This window comes from Ascaphus truei, chromosome 6 (assembly GCF_040206685.1).
Source record: "Ascaphus truei isolate aAscTru1 chromosome 6, aAscTru1.hap1, whole genome shotgun sequence".
Lineage (NCBI taxonomy): Eukaryota > Metazoa > Chordata > Amphibia > Anura > Ascaphidae > Ascaphus > Ascaphus truei.
The window spans coordinates 31,444,965-31,462,923 of NC_134488.1; the positions used below are offsets into that span (position 1 = coordinate 31,444,965).

Sequence of the window (17,959 nt, forward strand, 5' to 3'; positions counted from 1 at the left end):
GCACATTTGTACACGCACACTTGAACACGCACACGCACACTTGTACACGCACACTTGAACCAGGACATAAAGTGACACAGTCGTGCACGTGACAGTCGTATTTTTGCACTACAGGCAGACGGCACGTTTTTTTGGATTCAGAAAATGTTAGAAAATTGTATATAAAGTTAAAGGGTCAGTCCCACGTAGGGGCAAAGTGACTTAATGACATCGCCATGTTTAATGGGATAAAGGGTCAGTCCCACGTAGGGGCAAAGTGACTTAATGACATCGCCATGTTTAATGGGATAAAGGGTCAGTCCCACGTAGGGGCAAAGTGACTTAATGACATCGCCATGTTTAATGACTTAAAGGGTCAGTCCCACGTAGGAGCAAAGTGACTTAATGACATCGCCATGTTTAATGACTTAAAGGGTCAGTCCCACGTAGGAGCAAAGTGACTTAATGACATCGCCATGTTTAATGGGATAAAGGGTCAGTCCCACGTAGGGGCAAAGTGACCTGACGGCAGTGATATGTTTAATGGCAGTTGCCGTAATTGTTGCAAAAATCTGACACCTACAAGTTTTTTTAAATTATATTTAAAATGAGTCTGTAAACATCCTGAGCTGAGGCCTGGCGGGGTGTCTTTCCCTCTGGCTGATCCCTTTTTTCTGTTATCAATGTATATTCCAAAAGAATTTACACGGACAAAGTCCCCACTCTCTCGCCCTCCTAATCTTTACTGGCTCGAACAGGGACGGGGTAGGATACAGGTTGGGGAAAGCGTCCCCCCTCATCCTGAGGCCCCCGATAATTCTTTCCCAGGGAGAGGCTAACTCCAGCCTCAAGGGGCCACCAACAGGTCAGGTTTTCAGGATATCCCTGCTTCAGCACTCGACCAAGCCACTGGTTGAGCCACCTGTGCTGAAGCGGCAATATCCTGAAAACCTGGCCTGTTGGTGGACTGGAGTATAGTCTAACCAAACGAAAATGGCCCAATCTTTGTTTGAGGCCTGGTTGTATTTATTAGAGGAGACAGTTGTATGGTTTCGCTGCTTTCTCTGTAAGCGACGATACCCTGTGACATATAACATTATAACCCATAGGAGCCCCTGGTGCTGGCAGCATTGCAGAGGTGCAGGGTTATGGCTATAGCAGCAATCCCCCAACTGCCCCGCCGGAGCAAGCGTGACCCCGCTTGTGTCCGCCCCGCACGTGTTGTTGCCCAGTGGGTAAACCTGGTCGGTGATCGGGGACTGGGGAGGTCGTCGGAGGTTAGGGGGTCACGGGTCGGGTGATACAAATAGCAAGCCGTACGGACGGCTGCTTTTCAGTGAGGTCACCTGGGTGGGACATGTGGCCGCCGCCGGAGTCGCCGCCGCTGCCGGCCGCTTCTAAGGTGTGTTTTATTACTGGTTAGGGTAGAGGGTTCATTTAAGGGGTTTTGCAGTTGGGGTAGGGTATTTTGGGGTAACGGTAAGAGCTTAGGGTAGGGTTTTTTAGGGTAAAGGGTTTGGGGTAAGGGCTCATGGTAGGGTGTTTAGGGTACGTGCTTAGGGTAGGGGTTGTTTTTCGGGTAAGGGGTTTGGGGTAAGGGCTCAGGGTAAGGGGTTTGGGGTAAGGGCTTAGGGTAAGGGGTTTGGGGTAAGGGCTTAGGGTAAGTTTTTTTTAGGGTTTGGGGTAAGGGCTCAGGGTAGGGGGTTTAGGCACTTACCCGCAGCGGTGTCTGGTTCCTGCGGTGAGGTGAGTCGTAGCCAAGCGGCTGTGACCAAATGTCCTAGACTAGATGTCACTGGGACCCCGGCTCCCTCACTGTGTCCTTGCCTAACCCCCCCCCCCCCCCCCCTCTTCGGTCTCTGTCACCTTTCTCCACCGCAGAATAACTTGTCCCTTTCCCGCGGCCGCCCCCTTGTGCTATCTCACCCTGGGTGACCGTTGTCACGTGAGACAGAGGCTGGATCACAGAGGACAATGACAAGTAGCGGGACGGAGACAGAAGGACACAGGAGACGGGGGGACGTGCAGTAATGTGGGGGTCTCAGTATTGATTCCTGAGCCCCTCACCCATCGCTGGTCCCTCTTACACTAAATAGGACTTGTATATTTCGGGGGGAAACGTCCCTGACGGTTAAAAAGCTGTTACCGGATTGTCAGCATCCTTTACCTGCCCTGACCCCCTCTCTCTGCAAACACTGCACCCTGCACTCCCCTCTCTCTGCTAACACTGCACCCTGCACTTCCCCTCTCTACTAACACTGCACCCTGCACTCCCCTCTCTCTGCTAACACTGCACCCTGCACTCCCCTCTCTCTGCTAACACTGCACCCTGCACTTCCCCTCTCTACTAACACTGCACCCTGCACTCCCCTCTCACTGCTAACACTGCACCCTGCGCTCCTCTTTCCCTGCTAACACTGCACCCTGCACTCCTCTTTCTCTGCTAACACTGCACCCTGCGCTCCTCTTTCCCTGCTAACACTGCACCCTGCGCTCCCCTCTCTCTGCTAACACTGCACCCTGCGCTTCCCTCTCTCTGCTAACACTTCACCCTGCGCTCCCCTCTCTCTGCTAACACTGCACCCTGCGCTCCCCTCTCTCTGCTAACACTGCACCCTGCGCTCCCCTCTCTCTGCTAACACTGCACCCTGCGCTCCCCTCTCTCTGCTAACACTGAACCCTGCGCTCCCCCCTCTCTGCTAACACTGCACCCAGCGCTCCCCTCTCTCTGCTAACACTGCACCCTGCGCTCTTTCCCTGCTAACACTGCACCCTGCGCTCCCCTCTCTCTGCTAACACTGCACCCTGCGCTCCCCTCTCTCTGCTAACACTGCACCCTGCGCTCCCCTCTCTCTGCTAACACTTCACCCTGCGCTCCCCCCTCTCTGCTAACACTGCACCCTGCGCTCCCCCCTCTCTGCTAACACTGCACCCTGTATTCCCACCTCTCCCTCTACTGACACTGCACCCTGCGCTCCCCTCTCTCTGCTAACACTGCACCCTGAGCTCCCCTCTCTCTGCTAACACTGCACCCTGCGCTCTCCTCTCTCTGCTAACACTGCACCCTGCGCTCCCCTCTCTCTGCTAACACTGCACCCTGCGCTCCCCCCTCTCTGCTAACACTGCACCCTGCGCTCCCCTCTCTCTGCTAACACTGCACCCTGCGCTCTCCTCTCTCTGCTAACACTGCACCCTGCGCTCCCCTCTCTCTGCTAACACTGCACCCTGCGCTCCCCCCTCTCTGCTAACACTGCACCCTGCGCTCCCCTCTCTCTGCTAACACTGCACCCTGCATTCCCACCTCTCCCTCTGCTGATACTGAACCTTGTGTTCCACTCTCCCTCTCATAACTCTCCCCCTTTTCCCACTATTTCTGCTAACTCTCCCCCCCACCCACACTCCCCTTCCTCTGCTAACTCTACCCCCACCAGCGCTCTCCTCTCCCTCTCCTAACACTGCATCCTATGCTCCTCTCTCTGCTAGCTCTCTCCCCTACCGCACTCCCCTCTGCCTCTTCTAACACCTATATGAGTGGGGGGGGGGGAGGGCAGAAACATTTTACCAAAACGAACCCCTAAAATATGATCATCATTTGAACCCCTGCGCCTGCTACAGAAAAGGCAGCGGCCTGAGAAACAGGGATTTAGGGGGGACTACAAAAAGATCACAGTGGTTGTATATACATATATATATGTACACACACACAAACACACGTTTATACCACCCCGCAAGAAATCCCAAATAAATTAAAAAAAGATGTCCTTGGTTGGGGGGGGTGGGGAGGTTTCCTCCGCAGAAATCCCGTCCTGAATATTCAGGCGTTGGCTCGGAAAACAGTGCCCCCACCCGGGGCTGAACAGGGGGTGGTGGAGGTTCCTCTAATTCCCGCTACCGTACCCCCCCTCCCGGCCCACTCTTTGGCTCATTCGCTGCCGCGTCAAAGAACCGGTCTCTGGACCGCAGGGGAAAGAGCGCGGCCCCCCCCCGCAGACCCTGTCCAAAGCTTCGCAGACGCCTCTGCCTTCTCTCTCCGCGTGGTTGGAAATGCCCTCCGGTTGAGCGGCTCAAGCTTAGGAAGCGTCCTTCGGCTCTGGACTCTGCATGGGTTGCGGCGGCATCTCCGTGGAAGGGGACTGGAGGTCGGGACCTCGGTCTAAGGGGGGAGGTCAAAGGTTAAAGGGTAGGCAAAAGGTTCAATCCTTGGTGGCCAATGGGGGGAAAAAAGAATAAATGTGGGAACAGTCTGTCTTCCTGTCCCTCCCCCCGCAGGGTGACACGTGACACAGACAGGGAGCTATGGGACACGGAGTCTGTCCCCCCCCCCGCAGGGTGACACAGACAGAAGGGAGATATGGGACACGGAGTCTGTCCCTCCCCCCGCAGGGTGACACAGACAGGAGGGAGCTATGGGACACGGAGTCTGTCCCTCCCCCCGCAGGGTGACACAGACAGAAGGGAGATATGAGACACGGAGTCTGTCCCTCCCCCCGCAGGGTGACACAGACAGAGGGAGCTATGGGACACAGAGTCTGTACCTCTCACCGCAGGGTGACACAGACAGGAGGGAGATATGGGACATGGAGTCTGTCCCTCCCACCGCAGGGTGACACAGACAGGAGGGAGATATGGGACATGGAGTCTGTCCCTCCCCCCGCAGGGTGACAGTGACACACACAGAAGGGAGATATGGGACATGGAGTCTGTCCCTCCCTCCGCAGGGTGACACAGTGACACAGACAGGAGGGAGCTATGGTACATGGAGTCTGTCCCTCCGACCGCAGGGTGACACAGTGACACAGACAGAAGGGAGCTATGGGACACGAGTCTGTCCCTTCCACCTCAGGGTGACACAGTGACACAGACAGGAGGGAGGTATGGGACACAGAGTCTGTCCCTCCCCCCGCAGGGTGACACAGACAGAGGGAGCTATGGGACACAGAGTCTGTCCCTCCCACCGCAGGGTGACACAAACAGAAGGGAGATATGGGACATGGAGTCTGTCCCTCCCACCGCAGGGTGACACAAACAGAAGGGAGATATGGGACATGGAGTCTGTCCCTCCCCCCGCAGGGTGACACAGTGACACAGACAGGAGGGAGCTATGGGACATGGAGTCTGTCCCTCCCCCCACAGGGTGACACAGACAGAAGGAGCTATGGGACACGGAGTCTGTCCCTCCCCCCGCAGGGTGACAGTGACACATACAGGAGGGAGATACGGGACACGGAGTCTGTCCCTCCCCCCGCAGGGTGACACAGTGACACAGACAGAAGGGAGGTATGGGACATGGAGTCTGTCCCTCCCACCGCAGGGTGACACAGACAGACGGAGCTATCTGCACTTACCCGCATTTAGAGACATTTCTGCTAGTTTGAGAGGCAGGTCAGAGGGACTGACCCCAACCGGTGACCCCAATATGTCGGGCAGTGCATTTCTTCGCCCCGTCCGTGCTGAGGTAGCGAAGTCCAGCACAGGCTCCACCTCCGTCATATTCACCCTGCAGAGTACACGTCACATTGATGAGATATGCACTCACTACGCATGTACATACACATACACTGCATACATACACATGCACTGTAGTATGCATATACATACAGTACATGCACTGCATACATACACATACGCACACTGCAAATACACTTTATACACACGTACACCTTGCATACACCATGAGCCCTTCCACCTCATCATCACTTCTTCTTCCTTTTACTTTCCACGTAACACTTTCACTGCCAGAGGAAGCCACAACTGCTGGCATTGAACGGGTTAAATCGGCACAATAGCTTTAGCACTTAGCGCTGATCCCTGCACATTTGGGGGTCTGCATAGCATAATTTCCTCCATTAAGCACAACCCCCTAACAAACGCAGCGGGTACATGCACATCCAGTAATAAGTCCTTTTGGAAGGTTACAGGGGTTGCCCTAACTTGGAGTATTATATGAAAGCTATACACTTAAAATGACGTATTGTATTTATTGTTTATATACATACTGTGCGCACTGCATTACAGAAAATAAAAAATAGTTGTATCGTTTTTTAAATCTTTTAATACAGAATGCTGAGGTTTTCAACGTTAAAAAAAATAAATAAAAATAAAGTAGAACAGGAAGTCTCTAAGTTGTCATTGATGACATCACTGAAGATACAGGAAGTTCCAGGTATCAGACAATGTAAGGCTGAGTCCCCGCTGGCGCTGAGCGCGCGGCGCTTGCCGCGGTTACTTACATATATAGATGCAAGTCTCCGCGCGCTTGTGCGCAGGCACACACGCTCACCCGCTCTCAGCACTTATGTAAACAAAAAAAATGACTTTGTAGCACGCTCAACTACCCGCAATGCCCCCCCGCTCGCGCATGCGCGCGCGTAATGCCAGGACACCCGACGCTCATGCTTTGAGCGCTCTCCAAGCATAAGCGCGCTCAGCCCCAGCGGGGACTCAGCCTAATATCACAGGGCTGTCAGCTCTTCTCATATAACGGAGACACAATGGAACTAAGTGACCCGGCAGCAGAGGGACTTCTAACACTGGGGACACCGCCCTGCTAAAGAAACTTGTGTCTGAAATGGAAACTTTATATTAAAATCCGGCTCTTTACAGGAAACAGGCAGAGCCACAAATGACACAACAGGAGCAGACAGCAGGGAGACGCAGGACACTGATCATCGCGGGCGCAGAGGGAGACCATGACCTCCTGCGCTTGGGATGATATAGCAGGGTTATTTTATTGATATTTAGCCATTTCTCTAAATAATACACACACCATCATTATTACCGAACATGAAAACAAACAGATTCAAAGCTTTGCTTAATTGGGGTGAAGCCTGAATTTTAAGTTATATTCGGTCCGGATTTATACACGTGAATCCTTTCACTGTGTGTGTGGTTGGGCAGAAAGGGGTTAAGCGCTCGGCGGAGCGATGCATTGTGGGTAGAGCTCACGCCTTAGGACCGCAGGTAACCTGAGGTTGGTCACCATGGCAACGCCTGCATCCCTATGCCAGACAGCACAAAGGGTGCCACTGCCTCTCCGTCAGCATGTCACTCACACAGGGACAGGCAATGGGAGAGGTGCCCCATCCTATGTGCCCAGGGGAGCAGGGAGGTGACATCACTAGTGTGTGTGTGTATATGTATATTGTGACAGAAACCAGGGGATGGTAATAAATTGCATATATATGGCTCCCAGGTTACTGAACAGTTTATATCCTGTTTAGGCTGGAAAGTGCAGCCTGATAATACATGTACTCCATCCCACAGTTTGGCAAGTGCTGGAACTGAGGGATGAGAGATCCTGACCAGAGTTTGTCTGCTGCCTGATTTCTGTCACCTGTCCTGCTAGTTAGAAATCAGATATTTAAGACTGATTTCCTGGTTCCTCTCCCCTCTCCCCAAGAGCCTGGAGGCAGGAAGGCTGCTGGAAGCAGAGAGGGGAAAAGCCTCTCCCCAAACAGGTTAAATCATTCTGCTCCTTTTTGTCTAAAACTGCAAAGTTCCTTATTTTTCTTGTTGGAAGTGGAAAAGCCACTCCAACCCTGAGTCAGGGAAAATCTTAGTTAAGTTATTGCTCAGGTGAGCAGGCTTTTGTTTTGCTTGTGTTTCTTGTGTATGCACTGTGGCAGTCTCAGTGCCTGGGACTGAATAAACCAGGCAATAGCCTGTTTAAAGGAACAGCACGTTACGCCCCGTTATTTAACCTACCCTAAAAGACCGTGTTCTAACAGTCCCGGACAGACGGCGGAGCCGCGGAGTAAGCCATTTGTCACAATATATATATATATATATATATATATATATATATATATATATATATATATTGAACTAGGCGGCAGGGGTGTGACTACATACTGTTTACAAACACAGAGTACTAATACTTTTTACTTTACAAGCTCTAGTATAACTTCTTTTTTTACGGACAGTACCACTATTATTTTATTTACAAACCCAGGAGTACCTCTAGTTCAGTATTTAAAACCCCACAGTACCACTACTTTTTAATTTATAAACCCAATGTACTGCTACTTTATTTACCCCGCGGCTAAAGGAAAAGCTTAGGGGTAATGCCCCTGCCTATGAAATGGGTGAGCCTGGTTTGAATCCCCGCGTCAACTTTTCTTGCAACCTTGGGCAAGTCACGTTATCTTCCTTCTCTATAGGCACCAAACTTAGATTGTAAGCTCTTCCGGGTAGGGACTCGGTGTGCCTGCAAAATGCTATGTTCAGCACTGTGTACAGTGTAAGCGCTATATAAAAACATCTCTCTATAAATATGTGTGATCCGTGCTGACGTGCGGATGTGAAACTTGGATCCTAAGTGCGAAGATAATTCAGAAGCTTCAGGCAAGCCAAAGACGTATAGAGCGATGCATGCTGGGTATTACACGAAGTTTCCTGGAACAGGATTTCACATTTTCTGTCTCCCTTTGCAGTTTTGACTATTCCTGTCTCCCTTGTTCGGCTGCATGTTTTTCTCCTGTTCCAGCAGCTGGCTGCATATGTAAAGGCAACATTATTACTACATATGTCCCTTACACAGGCTTAGTTGGTTGCCCTGGCAACCTTCCAATCTCCTTAGCTGGAAAGGTGGTTTAGTCCAGCTTGCGCCCCCCGCCTTTATAGCTGTTACTTTGGTCCTTAGACCCTTCCTGCCAGCCACAGGAACATGTGCTTTTAGATCTAACTAGCTGGCTTAGTGAGTACAGGCATACCCCGCATTAACGTACGCAATGGGACCGGAGCATGTATGTAAAGTGAAAATGTACTTAAAGTGAAGCACTCCCTTTTTCCCACTTTTGATGCACGTACTGCACTGCAATTGTCATATACGTGCATAACTGATGTAAATAACGCATGTGTAACAGGCTCTATAGTCTCCCCGCTTGCGCACAGCTTCGGTACAGGTAGGGAGCCAGTATTGCTGTTCAGGACGTGCTGACAGGCGCATGCGTGAGCTGCCGTTTGCCTATTGAACGAAATGTACTTACTCGCGAGTGTACTTAAAGTGAGTGTCCTTAAAGCGGGGTATGCCTGTACATGCTTCCTCCATTACACCCCTGCAAGGCCATCCTTTTTTACTGTCCCCCCATAACAGAGCACCTTCGCATAGAGAAGCACTCTCTCACCACACATTACCATCTGCACATACCCTTTATAGTTTTTGACTCCCCCATTAAAGTTGAAGAAAATAAAAGGACTCTGTGTGCTCTCAAAGGGGGATGAGTTAAACCACTGGGCTCACTCACATCCCACGTGTCATCCTGGTTCCAGAAGACCAAGAGACAGGGGGAAAAGAATGAATGGGGTTGAAACCAAACAAACGTCTGTGACATTATCACAAGGGCGAAGACATTAAAATTGCGGTGGGTCAGACATATAACAAGATGAAATTACCATTGTACAAAGATGGTAGTCAACTGGATTCCAAGAGTGATTAAAAGACCAAGATGATGACCAAAAGTAAGATGGAAAGTGTGGTGGCCCAATGTGAAGAAGAGAGGCTGTACCTGCAGTACCTGGGAGATCATTGGGGAGGCTTCATCCAGCAGTGGGGAGGCTAGGGAAAATAGAACAAAGTTCTTGACCAGTGCTTCCCAGTAACAGAAGATAGAACAAAGTTCTTGACCAGTGCTTCCCAGTAACAGAGAAGATAGAACAAAGTTCTTGACCAGTGCTTTCCAGTACACAGAGAAGATAGAACAAAGTTCTTGACCAGTGCTTCCCAGTAAGAGAGAAAATAGAACAAAGTTCTTGACCAGTGCTTCCCAGTAAGAGAGAAAATAGAACAAAGTTCTTGACCAGGGCTTCCAGGGAGGCCAGGGCTGAAGAAGATGATGATAACATCTAATATACAAACTAACAGTTTCCTTCTTTATACAGAAAGACTGGATTACTTTTCAAAAATTCTCCCTCTCCCCCTCTCTCCCTCTCTCCCTCTCTCTCCCCCTCTCCCCCTCTCCCCCTCTCTCCCTCTCTCCCTCTCTCCCTCTCTCCCTCTCTCCCTCTCTCCCTCCTTTTCCAGAGTTCAGAAGAACTTGGAATTGGAGGTTGAGAATTTCTAAAAATCCATCACTGTAACGCTACTTTTTAAAGCATCGATGCCTATGGGCACATCACGAAGACAGGTGTGACAATCTGACTTTAGGCAGCTGAAAGCAGCTTGCGCTGTCGCTCCCCCCTTATACAGCTGTATTCCTTCTCTCCGAATGCTGACAGTTAAATTATAGTCTTCTCCCCCAACAGGCAAAGAACAGAGTGTGGCAGGCAGGAGGTGAAAGCAACGGTGATTATTAAACTGAAAGGGAACTCTCTGTTCGTTAATTAGTGTTAATAATATCACCCCGTCACTATCAACCCGGGCCAGAAACGCCAAACAGATACAGTACATGCAAGGTGCAATAACACCATATAATGTCACCCCACGCCTAGGAGTTATAGGGAGCGGTTATATGAGAGATAGGAGGAGTTATAGGGAGAGGTTATATGGAGAGATAGGAGGAGTTATAGGGAGAGGTTATATGGAGAGATAGGAGGAGTTATAGGGAGAGGTTATATGGAGAGATAGGAGGAGTTATAGGGAGCAGTTATATGGAGAGATAGGGGGAGTTATAGGGAGAGGTTATATGGAGAGATAGGAGGAGTTATAGGGCGAGGTTATATAGAGAGATAGGAGGAGTTGGAGGGAGAGAAAAAACAAGCCTACTTGTATAATCACAGAAGAAGTTTCTGGGGACTAAACACAGAAGAAAGGATCGTTCTTGTATTTGTGTGTAATATCGGGTATACTTAGTCTGGCAACGTAGATTATTAGGGTTTCATTTCTGATGCAATGCTTCTAATACACGGAAGTAAGGAAGGGCAGGGGTGGGCAACGCCAGGCCTCAAAGACCACCAACGGGTCAGGTTTTCAGGATATCCCTGCTTCAGCACAGTGGCTCCATCAGTAGCCTCAGTCACCACCTGTGCCGAAGGAGGGACTGATTGAGCCACCTGTGCTGAAGCAGGGATATCCTGAAAACCTGACCCGTTGGTGGCCCTTGAAGACCGGAGTTGCCCACCCCTGAGTAAAGGACTCAGTGTAACTGAACCTTTAATCCTTTGGATGCCAGACCCTGTGGCAGTTAAGGCGTTTAACTGCAGGGAAGTGGCAACCCCTTTGACAATCCTTCCCGCCCTCCCCACGCATTCAAGACAAAGGTGGGGGGGGTGGGGTGGGTGGCGGCACTGCTCTGTCCCACAATGTGATTTTTGTCACTATGGAGATACTTCAAAAAGTGTCTCTGTGAGCTACGGGGGCTCCAGGCCCCAATAACCAGTGCCACCCTATGGAGGGGATTCACTATGGCATGTTGTGGGGTAACGTACCCCATCCAGCATTAACCCGAGTCGGGGGGGCAGTAGCCCACCACGGACCTTGTTGTTATCCCCCCAATGTGCATTACTGGAGCCGTCGGGGAGGAGACGAAGGTTTGGGCGGGATGTTGAAGTGTAACCCTTTTAATGATAAAGCGACGATGACATGTCTCTTAAATATAACAAAGAAATTACTGTAACTCTTTCAAATGACTCAGATCTCCCACACAAACAAAATGTAACTTGTATCCTTTCTCTCTCTCTCCCCCCTACCTCTTAACTCCTTTCTCTCTCTCTCCCCCCTACCTCTAACTCCTTTCTCTCTCACCCCCCCCTACCTCTAACTCCTTTCTCTCTCACCCCCCCTACCTCTAACTCCTTTCTCTCTCACCCCCCTACCTCTAATTCCTTTCTCTCTCTCCCCCCCCTACCTCTAACTCCTTTCTCTCTCTCACCCCCCTACCTCTAACTCCTTTCTCTCTCTCCCCCCCCTACCTCTAACTCCTTTCTCTCTCACCCCCCCTACCTCTAACTCCTTTCTCTCTCACCCCCCTACCTCTAACTCCTTTCTCTCTCACCCCCCTAACTCTAACTCCTTTCTCTCTCACCCCCCTACCTCTAACTCCTTTCTCTCTCACCCCCCTAACTCTAACTCCTTTCTCTCTCTCACCCCCTACCTCTAACTCCTTTCTCTCTCACCTCCCCCTCATCCCCCTCTCCACTGTCGTCCCTCCCCACTCCTCCCCCCCTTTTCTCATATACCCTCTCCTGCCTTTCTCTCACCCCCCTCCTTTCTCTCTCACCCCCCACCTCTAACTCCTTTCTCTCTCACCCCCTACCTCTAACTCCTTTCTCTCTCACCCCCCTACCTCTAACTCCTTTCTCTCTCACCCCCTAACTCTAACTCCTTTCTATCTCACCCCCCTACCTCTAACTCCTTTCTCTCTCTCACCCCCTACCTCTAACTCCTTTCTCTCTCACCTCCTCCTCATCCCCCTCTCCACTGTCGTCCCTCCCCACCTTTTCTCATATACCCTCTCCTGCCTTTCTCTCACCCCCTCCTTTCTCTCTCACCCCCTCCCCCTCCTTTCTCTCTCACACCACCTCCCCCTCCTTTCTCTCTCACACCCCCCTCCCCCTCCTCTCTCTCTCTCACACACCCCTCCCCCTCCTTTCTCTCTCACAGCCCCCTTCTCCCTCCTTTCTCTCTCACACCCCCCTCTAACTCCTTTCTCTCTCACCCCCCTCCCCCTCCTTTCTCTCTCACACCCCTCCCCCTCCTTTCTCTCTCACACCCCCCGCCCCCCTCCTCTCTCTCACACCCCTCCCCCTCCTTTCTCTCTCACACCCCCCTTCTCCCTCCTTTCTCTCTCACGCCCCCCTCTCCCTCCTTTCTCTCACCCCCCCTCTCCCTCCTTTCTCTCTCACACCCCTCTCCCTCCTTTCTCTCTCACACCCCCTCTCCCTCCTTTCTCTCTCACACCCTCCTCTCCCTCCTTTCTCTCACACCCCCTCTCCCTCCTTTCTCTCTCACACCCCCCTCCCTCTCCTTTCTCTCACCCCCCCTCCCCCTCCTCTCTCACACCCCCCTCTCCCTCCTTTCTCTCACCCCCCTCTAACTCTTTTCTCTCACACCCCCCTCTAACTCCTTTCTCTCTCACACACCCCTCTCCCTCCTTTCTCTCTCACACACCCCTCTCCCTCATTTCTCTCTCACATCCCCCTCTAACTCCTTCCTCTCTCACACACCCCCCTCCCTCCTTTCTCTCTCACACCCCCCTCTCCCTCCTTTCTCTCACACCCCCTCTCCCTCCTTTCTCTCACACCCCCTTCTCCCTCCTTTCTCTCACACCACCCTCTCCCTCCTTTCTCTCTCACGCCACCCTCTCCCTCCTTTCTCTCTCACACACCCCTCTCCCTCCTTTCTCTCTCACACCCTCCTCTCCCTCCTTTCTCTCTCACACCCCCCCTCTCCCTCCTTTCTCTCACACACCTCTCCCTCCTTTCTCTCTCACACCCCCTCTCCCTCCTTTCTCTCTCCCACCCCCTCCCCCTCCTTTCTCTCACCCCCCCTCACCCTCCTCTCTCACACCCCCTTCCCCTCCTTTCTCTCACCCCCCCTCTAACTCCTCTCTCACACCCCACTCTAACTCCTTTCTCTCACACACCCCTCCCCCTCCTCTCTCACACCCCCTCTCCCTCCTTTCTCTCACCTCCCTCTAACTCCTTTCTCTCACACCCCCCTCTAACTCCTTTCTCTCTCACACCCCCCTCTCCTCCTTTCTCTCTCACACCCCCTCTCCTTCCTTTCTCTCTCACACCCCCTCTAACTCCTTCCTCTCTCACACCCCCTCTCCCTCCTTTCTCTCTCACATCCCCCTCTCCCTCCTTTCTCTCTCACACCCCCCTCTCCCTCCTTTCTCTCACACCCCCCTCTCCCTCCTTTCTCTCTCACACCCCCCTCTCCCTCCTTTCTCTCTCACATCCCCCTCTCTCTCCTTTCTCTCTCACACCCCCTCTAACTCCTTTCTCTCTCATACACCCCTCTAACTCCTTTCTCTCTCACCCCCCTCTAACTCCTTTCTCTCTCACCCCCTCTAACTCCTTTCTCTCTCACACACCCCTCTAACTCCTTTCTCTCTCACATCCCCCTCTCCCTCCTTTCTCTCTCACACCCCTCCTCCCCTCCTTTCTCTCTCGCATCCCCCTCTCCCTCCTTTCTCTCTCGCATCCCCCTCCCCCTCCTTTCTCTCTCTCATCCCCCTCTCCCTCCTTTCTCTCTGGCATCCCCCTTTCCCTCCTTTCTCTCTCGCATCCCCCTCTCCCTCCTTTCTCTCTCGCATCCCCCTCTCCCTCCTTTCTCTCTCGCATCCCCCTCTCCCTCCTTTCTCTCTCTCATCCCCCTCTCCCTCCTTTCTCTCTCTCATCCCCCTCTCCCTCCTTTCTCTCTCATCCCCCTCTCCCTCCTTTCTCTCAGACCCCTCCTCCATCTCCTTTCTCTCTCATCCCCCATTCTTTTCCCTTTCGACACAGCATAAGGACTACTAGTCCCATAATGCACCATGTTGCTCAGGTCACATTCTCCTGTTATAACAGCTTCCCTGTGAATGAGGGCAGCTGTGGCTCTGATCAGCTGTGATACTAACAGCAGGGGGACACCATCACCAGATAACCTTTTCCAACTAATGAGACTGTGTATATTACCCTGACCATTATTATAGATTATAGGGACAGGCTCACACAGTCCTGGGTTATATAGGGTGACCCCCTGACTGCAGATTATAGGGACAGGCTCAGGCAGTCCTGGGTTATGTAGAGTGACTTCCTGACTGCAGATTATAGGGACAGGCTCAGACTGTCCTGGATTATATAGGGTGACCCCCTGGCTGCAGATTATAGGGACAGGCTCACACAGTCCGGAGTTATATAGGGTGACTTCCTGACTGCAGATTATAGGGACAGGCTCAGACAGTCCTGGACTATATAGGGTGACCTCCGTCCTGATTTGCAGATTATTATGCATATACTAAAATAGATAAACTCAAAAATGGGGTTATACAGTGCCACTTTCAGAGGGGCTTCTTGCACACTATTCCTAAAGTACAACTTCACGTGGCCACAAGGTCATTCTTAGATTGCAGATTCTGTCTGCCACAAACTCCCCTCTCACAGTGAATATTGCGGCCCTTACATTTATATCTGGTTATTCTTCTTTATGTTATGTATTGTATATAAGTAAGGGCACGTGTGTGTGTGTGTGTGTGTGTGTGTGTGTGTGTGTGTGTGTGTGTGTGTGTGTGTGTGTGTGTGTGTGTGCGTGTCTGTCTCAATGTGTATATATATATATATATATATATTATATATATATATATATATATAGAGAGAGAGAGAGAGAGAGAGAGAGAGAGAGAGATAGATATAGATATATATTTATGGGTACGTATTGATATAGATAGATACGTATTTATCTACAATATATATAAATGCTCTATATACATAGCTATGTAATATCGATAATATTAATCTATAAATGTTTTTATATGTAGGTAGATATGTATGCATATACACACACACACACACACACACACACACACACACACACACACACACACACACACACACACACATATATACAGAATAACGATACAAAACTAGAAAACTAGGAGAATAGAACCATATTAAACTTAACCAGTATTATATGTATTTATATATATGGTTGGGGGAGGGGAGGAACCTTCTGTCCCTATTTTCCCACTCTATAGAGTCTCCATTGATTGTATGTGACACTGACACTTTGTACCATGACAGCAGCAGCAGCAGCAGCAGCAGCAGCAGCAGCAGCAGCAGCAGCAGCAGCTAAGATACGAGCCCACCCCAGAACCAGAGCCCACATGACATGCCAAAGACAGGACCCCCTTCCTTACCTGTGTGTGCACGGGCCCCCCTGTCCGCCGCTCTGTCCGGCCTGCGAAGGCCAGTGATGTGACGCTCAGCGAGACACAGACACAGGCTCCAGACACTCGCTCACAATGGAGCATCCTCCATCCTGACCAGCCCTGCTCTGGGTACCAAAAGGGAACTCGAAACTGGGCCGTGCCATCACCTGCAAGAGGGGTAACAGGGACATCTCACTGTCCTCATTCCCAAATCCCACAGCCCCCCGCAATGTGCACAATGGATTTCACTCCTCAGACAGACAGTATGATGTTTGCCTGATAGAAATATCTGGCTAATGTGTCGATTTTGAGTCAGAATTGCCTGCCAAGGTTTGCTCCCCCCCCCCCGTGTCTTCTTGTAGAGTGGTTACACCCATTCTGTCCATTATCAGAAAGCCTTCCAGTCTGTGGCTGGGAAGATACTCGTTATAATGTATATGGCATATAGGATAGGTTTAGTAATCAAGTAGATAGGCCCTTCATTGTTAACTGTAACTCTTGAACCTCACAGACAACCCTATAATGGTTACCACAGGGCCTTTTGAGTGTTTAGGAACAGATTTAACCTCTTCACTACCACAGGGGCCTGCAACGCATTGCACAGCCCCCGGGCATCTGAGCTACCTGTTATCTGAGCTAACATTGCATGTCTCCCTCCTGACAATGTTTAATACACACTGTAAGAGATGTGTGCAGAAGAACATTTAATGCAATAAATAATATATATATATATATATATATATATATATATGAGTCCTGTGTGCATCAAGACATCCTCTTTTCCTAAGGTAGTAGTAGTTTGTTCTTCTATAGCGCTGTTTGTTTTATGTAGTGCTTTACAGAGACATTTTGCTGGCACAGGTCCCAGGAGCTTAAAATCTCTATGTTTTTGGTGCCTGAGGCACATGGAGATAAAGTGACTTGCCCAAGGTCACAAGGTGCTGACACTGGGTATTGAACCAGGTTCCCCTACTTTAAACTCAGTGCCAGTCAGTGTCTTTACTCACTGAGCCGCTCCTTCTCCAGCAGGTCAGCCCAGTTGTGGGCTAAGGAAGTATCTACACGCCTACTTCTGTCAGCCCAAATGTGAGCTAAGGAATATCTCTCCTGTGTCTCACATGAGGCTTTTTACAGAGCTCTCATTAGTCCAGGTGGAGACTAGTTAATTGAGTGGTTGCAATTAACTATCTCTCTGCTGGATTCTCAGAGATCTGAGGCTGCTTTATTTAAACAGAGATAAGTCCCTGTTACACACACCTTAAACAATTATTGTTTATTGGTAGTCTTCTTTCAGCTGTAACGTGTTAGGGCATGGGTCTCAACTCAGTCCTCAAGGGCCAACCAGCAGGCTGAGTTTTATGGATATCCCTGCTTCAGCACAGGTTGCTCAATCAGTCCCTGCTTCAGCACAGGTTGCTCAATCAGTCCCTGCTTCAGCACGGGTGGCTCAATCAGTGGCTCAGTCGACTTAGCCACTGATTGAGCCACATGTGCTGAAGCAGGGATATCCATAAAAGCTGGCCTGTTCGTGGCCCATGGGGACTGTGTTTTGGGACCCCTGTGTTAGAGTCACAGAAGGGTGACGCACTGAGGTGTCGTCTGCCACGGTACGCGTAGCACCTTCCCGCCCGGTCAAGTCACTGCGGAAGGTTCTTCCATCGCCAGAAGGTCCCTTATGGTATCAGGTGGCCCTAAATCTTTTTAATTGCAGAAGGACAGGGATGAGAAATCAGCGCTGCTATAAAACCGAGCTTTATTCTCCAATTTCCCCCCCCCCCCACCCTCAACACGTGAGACCCTCCCCCCCCCCCCCCCCCATTCACCATCCTAGTTAGATCCGAGATACTCGGCAGCCCCGACTCTATTCCATATGATTTCCAGTTGCCGGGGCACACGAGTATGTAGGGTTGGCTCTGTAACCGCTGATGCTCTGTTTGCTGCTAGCGGTATTTTTAGCTCTCTGTAAAAAAAAAAAGATTTAGTTGGTGCTGGTTGGTTAACCCCTTCACAGCCATAGGGGCCTGCAATGCCGTAACCCAGGACTGTCTGAGCCTGTCCCTATAATCTGCAGTTTAGGAGGTCACTTTATATAACCCAGGACTGTGTGAGCCTGCCCCTATAATCTGCAGTTTAGGAGGTCACTTTATATAACCCAGGACTTTCTGAGCCTGTCCTTATCATCTGCAGGTCAG

At 50.7% G+C, this 17,959-nt stretch overlaps 1 protein-coding gene across 1 annotated transcript; it reads right to left on the minus strand.

Moving 5' to 3' along the window:
* Positions 1-3,415: 3,415 nt before the first annotated feature.
* Positions 3,416-15,905, minus strand: LOC142496417 (cAMP-dependent protein kinase inhibitor beta-like). Its single transcript, XM_075603116.1, has 3 exons — positions 15,756-15,905; positions 5,325-5,476; positions 3,416-4,132 (listed from the first exon to the last, which is right to left on the minus strand). Exons 2-3 carry the CDS (start codon positions 5,467-5,469, stop codon positions 4,050-4,052), a joined length of 228 nt encoding a protein of 75 aa, XP_075459231.1. The 5' UTR covers positions 5,470-5,476; positions 15,756-15,905; the 3' UTR covers positions 3,416-4,049.
* Positions 15,906-17,959: the final 2,054 nt, after the last annotated feature.

Bases quoted from the DNA above. Each gene is read 5' to 3' on its own strand.
- LOC142496417 (XM_075603116.1), bottom strand. From the start codon at position 5,469: ATGACGGAGGTGGAGCCTGTGCTGGACTTCGCTACCTCAGCACGGACG. The intron at 4,133-5,324 runs GTAAGTGCAGAT...CTCCCCCCTTAG, and splicing joins AGAAATGTCTCTAAATGCGG to ACCGAGGTCCCGACCTCCAG.